We start from the raw sequence: 21,754 nt of genomic DNA, 5'->3' as shown, positions 1-21,754 counted from the left end.
GAAGGCTGTGCCTACTAGCTGTGCTACTAATTAAAAAAGTATTTCCGTGAGATGGAATTTAAAGCAAGCTGTGTGAATAATATAGATACAGTGCACTCCCCCTCCCCCCCTCCCCCCCCCCCCGCGTCACAATGTTCCTGTTTTATAGTTTTTTCGCCTTACGATGGGGAGCGCAATGTTTTTCGCCTCCTCCATAAGGCATCTTTTGCCATCCAACATCAACCAATTTGGCTCTCGAAATTCAAGTTTGGCGGTCGGTGTGCTGGTTACGCCGAAATAACAAAGATGCCGATATGCTATTCACCAAAATCCCGCCTCAAAGAGACACGATGCTCTCTCCCCCCCCCGGTCAGCATTATTTGTGAACATGAAACCAGAAACATGTATAAAGATTAAGACGATGACAAAATTAGAGTTTAGTAAAATACATACTAAGACTTAGTTTAAAGTGTGTGTTCAGTAAGCTAAATTCATTTAAAGGTTGACTTAAAAGTTTATGTTACACGTCTGTCTCGAAGGTAAGCGCCTCTTACTGCGCGTACTGTACATAGTAATGCTACATTTCATTGCCCATCATAACCACTGAATACACTAAAGCTACTGTAGGTAACTATAGTTACTGAAGTTAATATACTATTTTGTTATATATGTTTAATATGTTCAGTACGTATGTAAAATTTTGACGTTTTTACCGGGGAGAGGGGGTGTTTGCATTAGATATTTACTATGGGTTTCTATAAAACCTCCATGCGACATTTTTGCCTTACGATGCCAACACTGGAACGAATTGATATCGAATGGTGGGGTTCACTGTAGTTTTATTGTTAATATTAGATATTGCTGGTTGACATCGCTAGACTTGCTTCTCCATAGTAGTAATGTAGCGTTGTTATTTTCCCTGTTTTTTCTGCTACCTGAAATTTGGCCTTTGTGATTGCTAACAAAATGGCATGCAGCTATTGACAAGGCCGTTTTGTAAATTCAGAAGTATTCTCTTCGGATGTGTACTCTTTTCTCATACAAAGTCGTCTACTAGTCATGCTTTGTCTATTGAATGGACTTCATTCCCTAGCCAGATTCCCCTCTCTCCCCCTTGTAGACCGTGAAATAACAGAAATTACAGTTCAGTTTATAATTTGATGCTGCTTTATTTGAGGTTACTGAAGCTTGTTTGCTCGGTATTGGTATGTTGTTTGCTCGTTGTATCATACGCCTATGTAGATTTTAAACATTAGCTATAATAATCTGCTGCTGTTAAGGGTAACAGTGCTGACACGCATTGCAAATCCCATACAAGGCGCTGTTCGTGATCTAGTCAACTGTGAAAACCCTGCAGCCAGTTTGGATGAAGTGAAAAAGACACAAATCATCATCATTGCTATTTCGTTTCTCTTTGCCAGTCTCATGTCTGATAGTGTTAGCTTTTTTTTGTAGGAGATCCCGTGGTCTCTCACCGCGCCAGCATTTGCTGTTTGTGAAGACACACAAGACAGGCTCTAGCACAGTAGTGAACCTCTTTCAAAGACATGCTTATGCTAATGGCCTTGCTGTAGCCCTTCCTAAAGATGGTAGGTTTGACATGTTTGTACTGAACCGTACCACATCATTGGGTTTGGTTGACAAATAAACAGACGAAAGCTGTGTGAGTCGCTATAAAAAATGATATGGTATTTCAATAGATTATTGTAAAAATTTTACCCTTAAGCTTCAAAATGATTTATTTTATGTGTTTTGCTAGGTTTGGTTTTTTGTATAGTTGTCATCTTTAATCTAACTGTATGTTTCACGAATTATAATAAACTTATAGTATTACCGCATTACCACTATAATTGAACCATCTCACGTATAAGCCACCCTTTAAAAACCGTCTAAAATGAGCAGTTTTGTACAAATTATCATACAAGATGACCACCAGGAATCATAGTGTGTTGTTTGGACTAATCGCAACAGAACTTTGATATGCAACATTTTAATAAAGGTTTATTATCAAGACTCTGTTGAGTTCATCTCAGTTTTATTTCTCCTAGCAAAAAAACTGCAAAGTTCCACATGGCTGGTGCTTTGTGGTCATTTATGATCAGGAATTGAGAAAGCAAAAAAGGCATGCTTAAAGTAAATGTATGCTTGATTTCATGTAGATATGATTCTGTTGCATTTCATTAAAGGTACAGTTAGGATAGATAGTACGATTTTTTTTCAAAATAAACTATGCGCATTGTAGTACTCCCTACATTACAGGGCTGGGCTTTTTTTGATGTGCAATACCTTTTTGATGGAAAACGTATTTCAAATTGTATCACAACGATTGTATCAATGCAACTTCTGTCAGTCTTTGTTGGCATGCTGTGCGAACATCAATATTCTATTGCAACAAGTTTTTGTCGAGATAATTTGTGTCATACGCAGTGACACAATGACCAAAAATTGATCGGTCTTCTAAAAGATAGATCTTGCAGTACGTGTTTGATCGTTCATGCCATTTCATCGTATGAGCTGATAATTGCTGAAGTAACTACAGGGGTGGTCATGCCAGGCGCTCGGCCGATCTAAGGAACAAAAATGCAGAATTACGAAGTTGAGTATTTTTTATTTTGCTTATCTTTTAGTTTTGTCACTTATAAAAACACTTTGCAACTTAATCTATTTATCCTTATATTATTCTTATACTTATATTCATTCCATACTAAAATATACTCTATAGACGCACTCAATAAAAAGCTCTAATGCTGAAAAGGTTTTTCGTCTTTGTGAATACAGAACTAGACTGTCAACAAATTTGTCTCCATGAATGCTGATGGTCATCCTAGTTCAGCATATTCAATATATAATTTTAGCTGGAATGCCTTTTTGACTAACATCACATCGGTTTATGTGAGCACAGCCAGTTAGCTTAGTCTTTAACAGGTTGTGGGTTTGGTGAGCGTTAGTACAAACTCATTCAGACAACTAAGGCTATCAACATCAAACAAATACATTTGTAAGTAGCACAAACTTGGTGGATACTTGATGAAGTAGTGTCTGGGAAATGGCTGTCGTAGGATAGGTATGACATCACGGATATGATTGTCGATCAGGTTTGGTTGGTGTTTGTTGGACGAGTTGAATAAAGCCAACACTTATCTAAGATTTTTTCAAGTTCTTTCCTACTAGGCGCATATTTACTGCCATGTATGGTCATACCTTGACATATGAGCTTACCGAATTCTGGGACTGCGCTCGTATGCGAATTTACTCATGTCTCACAGGACTATTTCCTTCATAAAATCACCAAGTACAAATTAATCCGTTCACATACTATGAAAAAACTACCTAAAACAGGATATTACGATAAAAATACATGTTTTTGGTTGTTGTAATTCACTACCTACGCTCACAAAGTAACAAATACCTATTTAGTGGTCATGATAGGCAACAACTTGCGACATTACCATGTTTAGTACTGTATGGGGTTCTTACCTTCGAAGCAGACGTGAACGGCTGACGGCACTGAAAGATACTTGACAGCAATACGTTCGGTAGCTACACTCTTGTGACGCTTCGTAACATATAATAAACTTGAAACTTCACTTAATGAATTTAGCTTGCTAAACACACACGCTTAAAGATAAGTTTAATCTTACAGTGAACTTGTAATTTTTTTATCGTTTTCATATTTTTATCGTCTTCCAGTGTGGCGCTTTTTGCCTTGCTTTTCCTATAGACTTTAGCTGACTTTTTTCAAATTTATTCGGCGAGAAAGACTGATAGGCCATTCTCGAAAGCGGCCTCTCACCTACTTAGCCATTTAGTATCAATAGTTTTCTATAGTTTCGATATATTTTAGTCGATAGTTTTTGCATGTCAAGGCATAAAACTTACTCAAAACTGTGCTCGTATCGTGATTTTCTTGTATGTCAGGGCACTCGTATGTCGACGTATGATTGTATAGTAACGAGATCGTTTGTAGTGCCTAACCTTTTGAAGTTTTTGTATTCGACAGATGATATGTTTCTGGGTTGGCCACGCCTCCTTACCAATAGAGAGAATATTGTTCTGAACCTGGATAATGGATCGATGAAGTTTAACTATGTCATCAATCATCTAATTTACAGAGAGCTTCTCATCGCTCCTCTGTTTAGCTCAGAACCGACTCGGGTTACTTTGGTGAGGCATCCGACTGAGCAGTGTCGTTCTTCGTTTCACTACTACGAGATCTTGAAAGATCAGCATGATAACAGTAAGTGCCATAAAATTAGATTTGTACAACTTCTAACTATCTAACTCATGGTTGTTTTTCCAACTCATGGTTGGTTCTAACTCGTGGTGGTCTGACATGTGTTTGCATGTACTTGAGCTTCGGTTTCAGTAGAATAATTTGACAAGCATTTGCTTTAATAAGGAAATTCATTTATTGATGTATTTTCCTGGCGTTGCTCTATTCAAAATAAACTTGCACAAAATTTTAGTGGATTTAATAAGAAAGTATCAGTATCTTTGTGTTATTCGCGATGGTTTTTGATGTTTGAGGTGCTTTGACATAGGCTTCAAGATTAAAATTGACAAAACTTGATCGCAGTTAAAATACCTAAAGGACAAATTTGTGCGACATGCCTAGTTACTATTGTTATTATAGTTGATATCGTCTATTGCGTTCACGTTTCAACATTACGCGTCTGTATTCCATCAGTCTCTTTCCAACTATTAATAGACATCAAAACCTCTCTTTCACTTGATCTGAATGTTTTAACCATGATCAGGTTTGGTAGATTTTAATCTTGAAACATCCTAGCAGTCAGATCACTGCAAACATCAAAAGCATTCACATATGATTTTAAAATTACCGGTTTTTTTTGATAAAATTTACTGAAGTTTTGTGTAAGTTCGTCTTTGTGATGTTGTACTGTAATTTACAATCTCATTCCTTACTCAATGAAATACATAAGAATCTTACAACACTGATTATGGATACGTAACCAACTGAGGTCTGTCTGTCCGTCCGTCCGTGTTTGCATCATAAAGTTGAAATTTTTTAATCATTTCTCTTTTTTAAGAATGCTGGAGTAATAACTGTCACGGTGATGTTGGAAATGTTTCAAGGTTGACAGTATGGGTTGTAGATCTTCTTGTATATTTTAGTCAGGTCATTTTTAAAACAATGTTATATGAAATTTCTAATCACCAATTGCTTTGGCAACTTCTAAATTGATCTTATAGCATCGACTTATCTCCTCAGGGCCGATCATTCAAATTGTATCTCAGAGATTGCATCAACCCAATATTTGTCGATCTTTTCTTGCATGGCGTCATTCTATGGCAGAATAATTGTTATTAATATTTAAATGTATCGTTCTTTTTTATCAGAATAGTTTCCTGGCCAATGGCTACGTTAGCTCTTGTTTTAGGAGTATTCCGAGAATGTGTAAGCGAATGTCTTCGTTATTAGTAAGTGATTTTCCGATATCATATGTATGCCGGGTGTCTTGCCAGTCTCTTGGATTCACTAGCTGGGTGTAGTTATGAGTATTGTTGCCAGTCTCTTGGATTCCCTAGCTGGGTGTAGTTATGAGTATGTATGTAGTTATGAGTATTGCAGTGCCACTCCATAAATACTACTGTTAATCGCAGTTCCCCAGACAGTTTCCTGCTGAGATCTGATCAACTATTAATACAACCTTACATTAAAACACCAGATGTGTGTTAAGTAGGAAATGCCTACGCTAGTAGCATGACGAAGTGCTTACGCTAGTAGCATGACTCATACCTGTGTGAGTTTTGTGGCTCTGCAAACAATCATTGCTTGAAAAATAAGAGCTGTGGTCATGTCGGCTGCTTTGTGGTGTAGTAGAGAGTTTGTAGTTTCAATTCCTTACTCTAATAAGATCAACATCCGGCTGTCAGTCTGAAGCCACAATTGGAAGTTAAGAACGATCCTGTGTCATGCGGGATTCGAACTCGTGACATTCAACTTGCTAGACTGACACTCCAACACCTGCACCCATCAATTACCTTTAGGGATTATAGAATAATTGTATGTATAGGTATTACACCTGATGATCTCTTCCAGTACCCTAGACTGTCAGAGTACTAGTCTGCTATATAAACTGCGTTGGCAGTGACATAACTAGTTATGCTTAAAGGCTGGTTCGCACTATATCGCCGTTAGTCAGCATTTTCCTTTCGGCGTTCAATCACTAGGTTTCCATGATGCGCAGTACTGCGATGCAGCCCCCTCCGAAGTCGAGGGGATTGTACGTTTACATGCTGCGCAGTGGTTTTCAGCAAATTGGCCAGAAAAGAGAAATGGTATAAATCGAATCGCCTGATGGAGAAATAGAATCGATCATGGAACATGGAACATACCGAACATCAGAAACAGTCTTTTTATGCTTCTGTCGTCATTATACTTTTATTTACAATACACATTCACAAGGTTTTACAAACCTTAACACAATTTTTACAAAATAATATATTTTTAATAAGTACTTTCAAGTAATATATTATCTAAACGTTACTTTAGGATTTGCCACCTATTTTTCGAAAAGTGTTGGCATCGATAACAAAGTCTAGAAAAGTAATCACCTCATCATCCTCGTGGGTGCAGACCATAATTAAATTTAAGTGAAAGAAGATCGGAAGAATAGAAAAAAACAAGATTAGCGGGATAACTTTGGTTCATGGCCCTCGATGAATCGGCTTCCACAGCAAGAGAGCTATGCACAGCCACTGCGCAATGCCGTTTCCTTGCTGCGAATTTGCACTGGCTTCGCACTGATCAGTGCGCAGTGATTTCAGTGCGAAGACGCCGTTTCCATGATTCGGAGAGGGCGCAACTTCGAAGTACTGCGCATCATGGAAACAGTGATTATCGATTATGTGAACCGATGGCATCGACGAAGCATCGCGGACACGTCGAGAAAGTTTGCAGCTGTCAAACATTCCCGATATTTAGCCGAGCATCGATCACCGCCTTTCAAATGTGAACCATTTTGGCGATGGTAATTCGCGGATAGCGTGATTTATTCATATTCGTTTATGATAGCCGCTGCGGGACTAGCTTTTGATTCCATTGCGCGAAAGTAAAAAGATTTCTTCGCGAAAATTTATGAAGAGAAATGAGAACACTACGTCACGGAGTATTTCCTGATGCAAACGCGGATAGGTTTGTGATAGTGTGAACATTGTTGTCATCGACGATTACCAAAGTATTGTGGAATCAATGCCGAGATACGGCCATATAGTGTGAACCAGCCTTGAAGGTTGACTTGCAACAAAATTCACATTACAGTTATTTGGTATCAACAGATTCACCATGTCTTACTCTGCTGTGTTGAAGGCGCAGAATACCCTACAGGATGAAAATATTCGTGGAGTTAAGTTTCGCACAAATCGCCTTTTTCATGCATATTCGTAGACTAATTTATTCGCTAATTAACACAACCACTCTCTATTAAGAGTTAACTCTAATGCGGCTAGCAATAGAGTTAACCCTTCGCATGCGTACACCGCGTGTTTAGGTTTCTATTTAGCCTACGAGTCGATCATGTTAAGCTATATAATTTCATGCTGCGTCCAGAGGTTTTCACGAATATTCATCGCTTTGGAGGCCTTTGATGAACCAACAACTTGTAGTAAGTAAGAAGTTTTTTCAAAACCGTTTACTAAATTAATAATTGAATTTTACCTTGGCTCTTTGGTAAAACGCAATATTTATTTTTCCCATCCCTACCGCTCGTTATTCGTTTTAGTGTGAGAGATGAGCCCAATAATCTGCGCGACTCATTTTCAGTAAAGCTGATAAATACAGACTCCAACAGTTGGTCATCTACCCCGTGAAATAAATAGAGTAAAGGGGTGGTCACGAAAATGAACTAAACGAAAATGAACTAAACTGACTTTAGTCCGAAATGAACTAAACGACGCTAAATGACGCCGCTGTCAGTTGTAAACTGTTCGGCTGAAGACATTTCTGGCCGAAACGAACCATTTCGGTCCTGCTCGAAATTTCATGGCCGAACTCTTGCTCTTATTGGCTGGTTAAAATTCTAGCGAGCACACTTCACATTTCTCCTTACGTGCGTGTGAGCAAAGTTAAAAAAGAAATGGGACGATCTTTTTATTTCGTTAAATAAACAACACGAAGCAATTTACGACAAGGCTCACCCGGACAATGGACATTCGCATGATGCGGATTGACTCCGGTACATTTTTGAAAAAAGATAAGAATTTGTACGCTATAAGTTAATAATAAGCAGTTAGCGACGCACGTGTCAGTGAAGCAAACATGTGAAACTCGACTGAAAAAGGACGACGGAAGCATTAACAATTTTTAAAATTTACTAGCTGGCACGGTATTTTAATGCGCATCATTCACAAGTGCCAATTCCATTATTTGCAAGCATGATGAATTCGATAAAGTTTTGCAAATCGTGAAGCTCGCTTACCTGGTGGATTTATTCCATTTCCATGATGCGGTTAACTTGCGGATTGGTTCGAATTTGTGAATCATGCGTGTCATAAAAATATAATGGATGAACAATGTTATCACAACTGATCACTGATATATTAGGGTATACAGAGTGAACCAGCCTTTAGCAAATGATACCATCAGAATGTAATAGATGTTATTGGAGTTCAAGTTATAAGACAATATCGCTAAGACGCAAATTCTTGTTTGGGTGAATGAAAAACATAATCAAGGAAAAGGTAGAAAAGTTTTGCAAGTCTATATATATGAATAAATATCAATGTTTGTCTGTCTGCGTGTCCAGTTACAGCGATAAGTTTTTATGTATGAAAAGTCTGCTGCGCACTGGATTTGAACTCACAACTTCCAGTTATGCAAATAGGCCTTTATCCAAAACGCTAAGCTGTCTAACTGGCTATACTATATAATAAATTGGGCACATACTTATTACAATTGCCAATCTTTCATGGCTTCATGCTTAACACTGCAGCTAGTGCTATCGTGAAGCCATACCGGAAGAAAAATGCGTGCTTATATGTGAAGAAAAGTGCTTAACTTCGCATGGCCAACAAGACTATTGCAATCAGTATAGATCTGTAGTAGGCACTGCAGCTGGTACAGTATGAATTACACAGAAATAAACACGGTACGCAGAAATAAACAAAACACCTTCATTTAAAAGTTAGAATCGTAAATGTTGCACATATTATGTGATTTAAGAATAAATTTACCATGCAAAAGAAGTTTTTTTTATCACCCGTGCTGGGAATTCATCTAGTCTTATCTTTTCTATAATAAGAGCAGTTTTAGTCCGTCCGAGTGTATAGTCCGTCCAAGTGTTAGTCCGTCCGAGTGTCTAGTCCGTCCAAGTGTTTGTCCGTCCACGTGTATAGTCCGTCCAAGTGTATAGTCCGTCCAAGTGTATAGTCCGTCCAAGTGTTAGTCCGTCCACGTGTATAGTCTGTCCAAGTGTATAGTCTGTCCAAGTGTCTAGTCTGTCCAAGTGTTAGTCCGTCCGAGTGTCTAGTCCGTCCAAGTGTTAGTCCGTCCACGTGTATAGTCCGTCCAAGTGTATAGTCCGTCCAAGTGTATAGTCCGTCTGAGTGTATAGTCCGTCCAAGTGTTAGTCCGTCTAAGTGTATAGTCCGTCCAAGTGTGTAGTCCGTCCGAGTGTTCGTCCGTCCAAGTGTATAGTCCGAAGCCACGCTAACAGCGTTAGAAAAAATATTGCTTCACACGGGAATCCAACACGCGGCTTCAAGTTCAAAAGCAAGCGCGCTACCACTACACCACTTGGTCACTTTACCACTTCATGGGATATTTATGCACATAATTATTACTCATGACGATCTCTCGCAGTGCACGGAACTGGCAAGCGTACTAGTCTTTATATAATCCTGTCCGATTCATGATAGGTTGAACGCTGCTGTCATATTATGTAAAACAGATATTTTTAGCCATTTTGCTTGTGGATTTCTGATTGGCCACTTTAGAAAAAAGCAGATTTTGCTATTGGACTCAGCTGTCAGTTGGTAATAAGGGAAGAATTAGCAATATTTTTACTGGGTGAATGGCCCAATTTTGTGTAAGATAGATGGTACTAGTCTGTTATAAATAGATGGTACTAGTCTGTTATAAATAGATGGTACTAGTCTGCTATAAATAGATGGTACTAGTCTGCTATAAATAGATGGTACTAGTCTGCTATAAATATAATATGACAGCCACGTGGTAATAAAAAAGTCAGCAACATTTCTCCGTAAGGAGCGACTGAATTTTGTTTAACAGATGATACAGACTGTTATACAGTCAAACATGGATAACTCGAACTTCAAGGGACCGAGCAAAAGTGTTCGAATTATCAGAGCATTCAAGTTATCAGAGCACTGTCACAAGTCCATATATTTACTTATTTATTAGTAGATACATGTACATATACAAACTATAATATAAATCAAAAGCACAAATGGCTTGTTTCAAATTAAATGCTTCTAATGTAAAGTTTAAAACGTTTTCATGAAAAAGTATAGAGATTTTTCTATCACTTGAGATTGGTTTGTTGTTTGAGGTGATGTTATTGCCAGGACGTTTTTCAGATTGACATTGGCAAAACTTGATCGTTGTTGAAATGCTCAAAAGAAAAGACATTTTTTTCTTTTGGGGTTTTATCCACGATCAATTTTGCCGTTTTTTCTTGAAGTTTATGCAGATTACCTTACTTTACCTGGGATTCGTTAAGAGCAACACTCCGAGGCAGTTCAATTAGAAGTTTTACAAGGTTTTACGGTACATTCTATATCACTCACGCTTTTTTAATAAATACTTATTGAATGTACACACGTATTCTGTGTTTAGGTCAAACGATGAATAGTTTTTTGTAGCTCAGACAACGTATACGTTTAATTACAACATTTTTTAAGACGTTTTAAACATTCAACATTCCGACGTTGATTCAACACGGAATCAACGTCGGAAAACTATTCATCACGGGCTAGCCGAGTCACGCACTCAAGGATTTTCGCCACGCACATACAAAACAACATGCGATTTTTGTTTTGTATGTGCGTGGCGAAAATTCTTGCGCGCGTGACCCGGCTAGCCCGTGCTATTCATCGTATCGCAGTATAAATCAAATTTCACCAAACTTTTAGAAAAGTCGTTGACAAAAATATTTTGCCGATGGTGGTAATAACGACGCTTATGAATTACGAAAAGATTAAGTTTACCTCTATGGCTTTGAATAAAGTGATTTTCTAAAGCGAAAACAACCGTTTCGGTAGCTGTTGGGCAAAAAAACAGTTCGAATTAACAGTGTTGAGTTCGAGTTATCTATAGCAATTTATCATTACGTGGGAACGGACCAAAGGAAATGTTCGAATTAACCATGTGTTCGAGCTATCCGTGGACGAGTTATCCATGTTTGACTGTAATTATAATATGATAGCCAATTACTCTGTTTTAGACTTGTTATAAGCTGTTACAGTACTGCTACAACTGTATTTGTTTGGAGAGGGTGAGGCTATTTATCATAACAACTTATCTTTCCATGCAGCCCTCATTAATTTCACAAAGTCACATTCTTTTTAGAATGGACCAAAAATGCGATGAATAGAGTCGGCACCCTTTTCATTTAATGTTAAAGTTTGAGCTGTAAAATAGACTGTTCATCAGCCTATAAATATGTTAAAAACTGTTGATCATTTGCTTTTGACTTTGGAAGAAGAAACCTTTTTCAAGTTTTTTTTTTTTTTTATTGAAATACCCGGTTTTATTGAACCTTTTTTATGGTGCCCTTAAAGCACATTAATTACATAATTTTTTTATTGTATATTTCAATACATCAGAGTCTTGGCTTTTGAATGAGCTATTGTTCGCCATTGTGAGACAGACATTGGTTGGTGTTTATAGGATTTCCCCAGAGCTCTACCGCAAAAATGTCTACTGACATAGGGCTCGGAAATTGTGACGTCACAATTTTCATATGCGGTGTTGTGTGCTCTTACTGCCTATTTTATTGCTTACCGCTTATATTTATCAACTACCATAATGACGCTAGTGTCAGGCGAAGATAGGACAACTCCAGAGAACCAATGAAGATGACAAAGGAATCAGTGTCATTAGTTCTCCATGTGCAGATTATTTCTATGATAAATAACTCAGATTCCAAGCACCATACTATGTTTTCCCGATGATATTATGCACTAGCCCTCTCATTTTATTGTGATGTTGAAGGTCGCGACTGAGACTAATTAGTTTCAAGCATTGCGTGATCCCGTGAAAGTACGATTGACATATAGTCCTAGGGCCACGCAACCGCAGGTCACAATTTAATCGATGTGATTTCATTACCTTTATCAACGACAGTACATTTATTGAAGCATAATTAATTAACCCGGAACATTTGTTTGTACTGGTCCGGCATTAGCATGATCCCGGGCATCGTTGATCATCTAGAATCCTAGTTTATTATTAGCGCTCTCTGGGTTTAACAGCACCGATTGTCACAGAAAAGCGCAGCCTCAATGACAGCGAAAGGGATCGACTACCTAAGCCTAAATAATAATTGTGACATCACACGTTGAAAACCTGAACCAAGTGTTTTTTTTTATTGCAGGACATACTTTTGACACCCTGTTTTTCATAGTTCTATTATTCTTTGTGTATTGAATATAGGCTCATTCGAAAGCCAAGACTCTGATATATTGAAATATATAATAAAAAATTTATGTAATTTATGTGCTTTAACAACGACCTTTACATAAAAAGGTTTATACTCGATTAATTTTTTTGTTCACTCAACTTGTTTAACTGCTTTGACTGGTGATGTAATTGTATTACCAGTTGTGCAATATCAGAATAGTCTCAATTTTATTTAAAACAATTGTAGACACCGTAATCTGAAGTAAACTATCTCTGAAGTCTGCATATAGTGAGATTGTACTAAATTTACTAACATCGATGCCCTAGTAGTCCGGTGTGCTGCGAGAGATCATCAATTGTGTCAATAACGCACAGAGAATAACTATATACATGTACATATGCTCAAAATGTGTACAATAATTCTCCTGTGTCAGTCTACCAAGCTAATGCCTGTGGGTTCAAACCTCGAATGATTTCATCTTTTTCTTAACATTCATCCATGGCTTCCTACAGACAGATGAACACCGTTCTTTTTATAGAAAATGTATATATTTATATATATATATTTATATGTATATACTATATATATATTTATATATCTATGTGTATATTACATTAGGCAGGAGAAGATTTGTTTAGTAAGATGACATGATGTCTCGTATACTCTACAGGATGAAAATATTCAATGGATATAAAAATTCGCGATTTCGCGAACATTCAATTCCGCAAATTATTAAATTCCGCCAATAATTAGTTCTATTTTTAATATCAAGGGAAAATAACTACTGCCTCAAATTAAAAACTAGCCGCTAGGCATAAATGCTAAACATAGCTGGGTTCCAAAACCGTTTTAAAATCATCGCCGGGGCTTCAGGTTAACCCCATTGCCAATGCATCACATTTCTTTACAAAATTATTCAAGGTTGTCACAAGATATGCAGAATAGCGTCATCGCAAAAATAGCCGCTAGGCAGAAGTACTAAACGTAGCCGAGTTCCAAAACTTTTTCTAAAATCATCGCCGGGGCTTCGAGTTAACCCCATTGCCAATGCATCAACCTTCTTTACAAAATTAATCAAGGTTTTCACAGGTTATTCGGCATGGCTTCGTCGTCGCAAAAATCTCTTCTAGTCTTTTTAGATTGAAATCAACTCCATCAACCTCTAATGCCGAAGTTGAGGACGATAATTATTCTGATCTGGACATTATGGTATGTTTTTGATTTGCAGTGCAGATACGTTTTTCCATAATTTACTGCGTTAGTTATTTCTTTTGTTTAAAAACTGATCGCTTCTATTAAATACTTCAGCTATTGTTTTTGTACTTCATTTACACTTATTAAGATTTTTTCTTTTTTGTGTTTAATGCAGATTGAGAATGAAACAGAACCTATTCCGATTACGAAAACTAGAGACAAGTAGTAATGTTCACCAAGGCAGGAATATTGGCAGAGAAGCAACCAGTCAACCTAGACCCCTTCATCAGCAACAACTCCTTCATATCGCTGCAGCAAACATGATTATATTATATATTCTATTTCATGTATGGATATATTATAATTTATTACAAACTTGAGTGTACAAATAAAATATTTCAAATACAAATGAAATTTTACAAACGCTGAATGGAGTAAATAAAAACAGTTTAGCCCATATGGCGGTTGTCTGGTAATAAAATTAAACTGATACTCTTGATAAGTAAATACTAGCGTGTAATGGTGTTTCGACTAGTTATTTTGGTAATAGCAGCTCTATATTGCTGTCACTGTCTTGAGTAGATGCTAAAGCCAATTCTCTCGCTACTACATGGCTGGTAAGGGAGTTATCATCAAAACTCTCATCGTGGCTTACTATTGCAAAGTTCTGCCAGTTAGCCAAAAAAAATTTGTGCTCGTAAAGGCGTTTTTGTTCCTTTTTAAAACAGATATATTCTCCTCGTTAGCAGCTGCGGTCACTTCTACCTCAATTTCAAGACCTCCCTGAATGATTGGTGATCTTCTAGTAATGACATCTACCACCCTTGCAGTCATTGTCATTGTGCCTCTGTGTATGATGAAAAATCTCTCTCACACTAAAACAAACAATGAAGCGGTAGGAATGGAAAAAATAAATATTGCATTTTACTGAAGAACCAAAGTAAAATTCAATTACTAATTTAGTAAATGGTTTTGAAAAAAACTCATTACTTACCACAAGTTGTTGGTTCATGAAGGGCCTCCAAACTGATGAATATTTGTGAAAACCTCTGAACGCAGCAATAAATTTATAGCTTAGCATGATCGACTCGCAGTTGTAAGCTAAATAGAAACCGAAACATGCGGTGTGCGGATGCGAAGGATTAACTCTATTGCTAGCTACAATAAAGTTAACTCTTAATTGTGATTGTGTTTACCCGCGAATAAATTAGTCCGCGAGTATGCATGAAAAAGGCAATCTGCACGAAACTTAACTCCGTGAATAAATTCATCCTGGAGGGTAGTCTTTAAGACTTCAAAGATCGGCTGGCCTGGCCTGCCTATTACCTCAGCACAATCTATCCTAACTGTCAGTTAGAATGGATTGTGCAGTTAGAATGAATTGTATTCGTACTATCAGTTACATCCAGTCAGGCTCATGCCCCAATTTTACCCGGGGCTAGTAGTGTGTAAATAACACTTTGCGTGGTAAGTAGAGAAAACTATAAACGTGCTTCATTGGCTCCCATGGGAAAGGGCTGTCCAATTATTTTTACTTGTGGTAATAAATTAAGCGCGTGCCATTCCAAGTTTGACATAGAAATACTTTCACTGACATTTGTTTCTGTGCCTACGTGACATCTTCGGTACTCATTGGATCTGCAGACGTCATTGTTGAATACTGTGATAATGATAAATCTTGTAAGAGTTTTATTTTTATAGTATATTTTACGTTTTAAAGCACTCACTTTATGTGAGTTTTTTGGGCCAGATGCGGTGTAGAATGGGGTCTTTGGATGAAGATTTGTGTTGAGTTCACACTTCCTGTTCCCTTGATCGACAAGCCGGTTAAAGAACTAAGGTCTAAAACAACAGCTCACTGATTAGACTGTCAGGAACAACGCGCTGTAATAATAAAAAATTACATTACATTCTCGGGTGTGTAATTTTCAACAAATAATAACTTACTAGAAATTCCACTGTCATACAGCCCACAATCCAAGTGATATTGGAAAAAAGAAAGGGTACTGATGGTTGAGAAATGCAATATTAGCAGTCAAATGGCACTGCAGTGCAATAGGATAACTGCAATGGTAGCTCTAATGTACTGAGTGCGGGTGTTATTATATACAACAAACAGCAATAATGAAAGGAAAAGATTATATGTTTATATCTCCCCCTGCAATAGGAGAAATGCAATATTGGCCAATATTAGAAGTAAAATGCACTGATATTATTAGGATAACCAATATTATTAATATAGTAATAATATAAAACCAATGCACAATTTTGTTTACATTTCAAAACGTCATAGCTAACAATATCAAGAAGTGATATTTATATAGATTTTTAGAAAATCTATTTAAAAAAGTGTTTGGTCATGACAAACAGCAATAATGAAAGGAAAAGATTATATGTTTATATCTCTCCCCTTGCAATAGGAGAAATGCAATATTAGAAGTGAAATGCACTGATATTATTAGAATAACCAATATTATTAATATAGTAATACAGTAATAATAGAAAACCAATGCACAATTTTGTTTTTCATTTAAAAACATCATAGCTAACAATATCAAGAAGTATCAAAAAGAATATCCAAACTTAGTAATAGTAATACAGTAATAATAGAAAACCAATGCACAATTTTGTTTACATTATAAAACGTCATAGCTAACAATATCAAGAAGTATCAAGAAGAATATCCAAACTTATAATTAAATATCGTAATATTCTCATAAGAATCGTTAGAAAAAAATATCATCGTCATTTCCTTTACTTACACTGCGTTGGACATCAGTTAGAATACCAAAGTACTCAAATGTGTCTAAAATGTCAGTTACTTTGAAATCGGCAAAAATGAAACGATTTCTGTACTCCTACATTGATTACAGAAACCTTCGGCAATTCGACAATGCTATAGACTGGTGAAATGTGCACATTATTTTTTCGTGAAATGCGCACGACTTAATCGTTCTATTCTCTATCGCTCGGCATTTAATTTTCGGTCTTAACTTTGATAAAAGTGAGGCTTAGCAAGTTTTAATAACGATTTTCGTCTAAATAAATCTGTCTATTTGTGTATAATCCGATCAGATAAGTAAGTTTTAAGATAATGTCGACGGTTTACAAAGACTTGGTAACATATTTAAATAGGCTTATATGTGTTTTGTATCGTTATTATACTTTAACGACTCTACAAAACGATGGTTAAATTTGTTGATGAAATTTTGAGACAAGAGTTCGTCTCACTGTTGATGAATAATTTTTGGGAGTTGTGTGCACATGTGCATTTATCATAAATCTCCCAACCAATCGCTTCGCTCGTGTTTGGTCGTGGGATTACAACAAATATGTGATACAGCCTAAAGGTACACTGTTTGTACCACATAATGGGGAGAGTGTTACCGGGCCTTTGTGTGTCACATTCAGATGTTAATTCTATTAGGGGGCTATCTGATTCCCCATACATGTCTCTCCTGGGTCCACGGCACAAAATCCTGTCAGTCTAAAGGCTCAATGATATGTGATAGACTTGGTCATTACTCTAGAAGTGTTTTCAGATCCCGTAGGCGTAGGGGGTTCATGATTGAGGTTCATGCGAGTTGTTCAGATGCCACTTGCATACCCCTAACATTTTTAGGAAAATTACAGTAGTTTTATCCTTGATTGCGGTATGCGGTTGTAACCGAGTTTGGCATGGTAGGTTGGCTGTGAATAAGCGCATGCATTACAATGCATCAGTAAAACCAGGTTCCTGAGAGCTTTACAAATATTTGAATGTTTATAACTTTATAGCCTATGATTCTCAAGACTTGCGTGATTACAAACACATTAGGCATATGCTAAAATGTTTTATTGGATTCATGGTCACTGATAAGTAGTATTTATTGTAATAATCATATATTGTTGAAAGCAGACAACTCCAATTTAGTGGATATGTTTAGGACTGAACGAATGCTTATCCTGTGCCCTGTTCAACAATAGATTTTTTGTATCTTGTCATAAATATCTCTTAAGGGCATGCATTGGGAATCCAAAACATCCTTATCGGTCGAGATGAATCTATGAATGACATTTTAGAATATTGAACATGTCCGCCAGCATAAACCACTAATATGTGACATTTAAATAAACCTCAGGCCACATTTTACACCGGTGGATCATAAATGCCTTAATGCACAACCACTGTCAGCGAGGCCTCTATATGGCCCTATGGTCATGCATGGTAATTCATCTCAAACTTCGTGAAATTGCCCATAATTCTATAATTGTGGAATACTGGAACTGTTTACTTCATTCACTGACTCCGCGACCAGGAAGAAGCCTTAATTTCTATTTACTCACAGGATTATTTATAAAAATATACATAATATATGGAAAACACGAGTGTGGGTGGATTAGCAAAGATCTGTCCAAGATAATTGCTAGAATTTCAAGTGAGCCACATAAATGACTTGGAATTTTATAACTTGAGTGTTAAATGACATAATTTTCAGCGTCTAAAGAGTTCGTCTCTCAAAATCCAGCATGAGTGACCCATTCCCAATCCCATGGGTCACTGTATTTTTCAGCCTTAGTCGCGCCCCCTACTCTGTTTGGGTGAAAACAGGCTAGACGATGGCCATGTTTGAGAAAATTGCAAGAGTTACAAGCACATTTGAATATTGCCTTTGCTTCTCTATTTCAACTTTCTTTATTCAATTCCCCCAGAAATATAATAAGCAATAGCATGTTCTATTCACATTTAATAATGTGTTAATGTTGCCATTGTCTCAAGTGATTAGTTTATTCTATTGTTTAGCCTTATTTCCTTAAAGGTTGACTTGCAACAAAATTCACATTACAGTTATTTAATATGAAAAGATTCACCATGTCTTACTCTGTTGTGTTGAAGGTGCAAAATATGTGGAAATGTGATTACAAGCTCTTAAAAGCTAAAAAACAAACAGAAAATCGCAGCCACACGACATCGCCGTAGTTTGGGTTCTCTTTCCAAAACGGCTCAAATGTGACGTAGTTGTGATAGATGGTTTCTGTTTACACTTTCATGCAACCTTATTCGTTGAAATATTTTCACAAATATACTTCACGCATTCAATAAAACCATGTCTATTGTTCTTACGCATCTATTTTATCGTCATTGTAATGCTGTCACTTTCAGCAGTGATATCTTATAACTTATCGTAAAAGTTTGTTTAATTTTTTAGCCCTAGCTTGAAGAAGTACTTATCATTGTCTGATAATCATGACGAGCCTGTTGGTCACTTGCGATAATCGAAAACTGCTGCAAAAATTAGTTGCGAAGTAATGGGTCACATGATCAGATTACGACTTGCCGATTAGACCAAACCGAAACAAAACTGTAAAATAGCAAGCATCTATATTTGATACGGGGTCTTCGGTAAAACCCGAAGTGTTTGTCATAAACTAGTGCTACGATAAGTTTTATATTAAGCTTTTTACTGACCTTTCAATTCATGTGAGAACATCGCGTGACATGACAATAACCAAACTGTAATGACTACGTCAGAGAAATAAAGAGATTCCAATCTACAGCGGCTTTTCGTTTTTGAGCTTTTAATAGCTTATAATCACATTCCCACATATTTTGCACCTACAACACAACAGAGTAAGACATAGTGAATCTTTTGATACCAAATATCTGTAATGTGAATTTTGTTGCAAGTCAACCTTTAAGGATGAACTTGCACAAAACTTTAGTAGATTTTGTCAAAAAGTATCGGTTTTTTCTATCATATGCAATTGTTTTGGATGTTTGAAATGATCTGATAGCCAGGAGTTTCAAAATTAAAATCGACAAAGCTTGATCGCGGTTAAAACGCTCAAATCAAATGAAAGTGTGATTATGATGTCTATAGAACTGCAAAAAGACCAACAGAATAGACTCGTTACACTGCAATTTGAACGCAATAGCCAATACCAACTATCACAACTATGGCAGCTAGTGACGTCATTTCGCATGTGTTTCTTCTGACTGTTTTAAGGGGAATCAAGTTTTGTTGATTTTAACCTTAAAACATCCTTGCAGTCAGATCACCTCAAATATTAAAAACAATTGCAAATTATAAAAAAATATCGAAACTTTCTGACAAAATCTACTCAAGTTTTGTGTAAGCTAATCTTTAGGGCATGGATCTGGTTCTGTGGGTCTGGCTTTACCTCAGATCTAGGTGTATGATACGTACGGCTGAGAAAAGCCTTTGCGTGTATCTATGTCTCATAGGATGCTATTTACATGCGGGTAATAAATCTTGAGATAAGTTTTGTAAATATTGTGTAAAGATAAAGCTTACCAATCGCCTCTGCCTATCGCTTCCATTTCATAGAAGCTCCTAGCCATCATATCAATGATATCACGCACACCATATGCATGTTATAAATTGAATTTGCATGCTTGACATAGTCTAGTTTGGCTGTACAAATATATTTTAAACCATACTGCTGACTATTCTCAATTATTTTTTAAGCTGTAGCTGCACCAGTCGGTGTTTCAGAGCACTGGAGGTAGCTGTGCAGGACACTGCTCTCTTCACAATTTTGCATACAAACGTGTTGTTTTATAATACAGACTTTTGCTGATATAAAATAAATTTGACCTTGAAAGTTAGGTTTTCTTAATTATCCTCTTCTGCAATCAATCTTATGGCATTCACTGTTTTATAGTTTCCTGTAACTAGGTGTTAACATCATTAGCCAATCAGATGTGAGCAATGTACAGATATTTCGAACGAACACCCATATGCTAGACCTAGTGACTGTGGCATCAACGTCAAGCATCTGTCTGTGTAGCCATAGCATACCAGTATTCTAAACATTCATAAATGTTTATGAAGAAGTATAGAGACACCTCTAAAACCATATCTGCTGTTTAGGAAAGTCTACAGAATCCGTCTTGGAACAATACGTTTATTGTTAGTGTCCAATAAAAGTTCTTTAACAACTTTCAACTATGTATAATCTTTTTCAATTGCTACCTTTTAATGTATTGCAATATATTCATGTACATGTGAATTGGTAAATTTCTGCCCTCTCATATCATCACAATCGTAGCGTTTATTTTCTGTTTGATATAATGGATTGTTTACTTCCAGCGACAAGCGTCGTGAAACAAATGGAGCGATTCTTTTCAAATCCAGCCCGCTTCGACAGTTCTTATCAGATTCGTGATGCATTTGTCAAGTCTCACACTAAGAACCCACAGCTCGCTGACCTTGGCTTAGCCTATCAGGACATGGACCGCAACGATGCTGTAAGAATGGTTTATGCTCATGTTCTCTCTACTCAACAGAGGAATCTTATTATTGTTCATTTAGGTTTTATATCTCCTCATTCATCACATTGTTTGCTGGGAACTTATGTTAATGCTTGACCATTTCTTGGTTAGAAAATGCTCTAAAATTTTTAGGAATTTTTTTTAAAACAAAGAAAAACATGAAAACATAAGAAAAACTTATGTTTTTTCTCAAAAATTGATAGCTATTTTAAAGGTTTTATCTACTCAACCAAAATTTCACTCAACATTTAGTTTTTTATATATAATAATCATTGTGGCCGAATTATTCAACTTGGCAACACTTCATGAGTAGAAGTAAACCAAAAATTTATAAATGCTCAGTTTCATGCAACTTCAATTTGTGAATCCTAGGTTAAAAACTAGGGTCAACACTTAGGGATCTGTTCTGTACACGCTTTCTACAGTCTGTTTGGTCAGATAAAACTATGTTTATTGCTTACGATGCTCTGGACACTCTGTCTCAAAAGTCTTTCAACACAATGTAATAGCTCCATATTAATAAACTTGTTTGGGTTTTCTTTCCGGTAAACTGACCCAATTATGGAAAGCCGCATGGATGTTACGCAGATGATGCTCTGTTAACAGCTTTTTAAAGCTTGCTTAATAACATTGCTCTTCATAGAGTTACCTAAAATTCTATGGATTGTATTAAAACCTACTTTCTGACTGCAAAATGAGA

At 36.7% G+C, this 21,754-nt stretch overlaps 1 protein-coding gene across 1 annotated transcript in view; it reads left to right on the top strand.

Annotated features, from left to right (window-relative positions):
• LOC137399756 (galactose-3-O-sulfotransferase 2-like) overlaps positions 1–21,754 on the top strand; it is a 50,569-nt gene that overhangs the window by 7,035 nt on the left and 21,780 nt on the right. The window contains exons 2-4 of the mRNA XM_068085972.1: positions 1,435–1,568; positions 3,980–4,216; positions 20,873–21,030. Of these exons, the coding sequence (XP_067942073.1) occupies positions 1,435–1,568; positions 3,980–4,216; positions 20,873–21,030 (529 nt within the window). The remainder of the gene's footprint in view (positions 1–1,434; positions 1,569–3,979; positions 4,217–20,872; positions 21,031–21,754) is intronic.

The sequence above is a fragment of the Watersipora subatra genome, chromosome 7, assembly GCF_963576615.1.
Source record: "Watersipora subatra chromosome 7, tzWatSuba1.1, whole genome shotgun sequence".
Classification (NCBI taxonomy): Eukaryota; Metazoa; Bryozoa; class Gymnolaemata; order Cheilostomatida; family Watersiporidae; genus Watersipora; species Watersipora subatra.
Note: the sequence above shows the minus strand (reverse complement) of the source record. Positions and strands in the feature narration are given on the sequence as shown.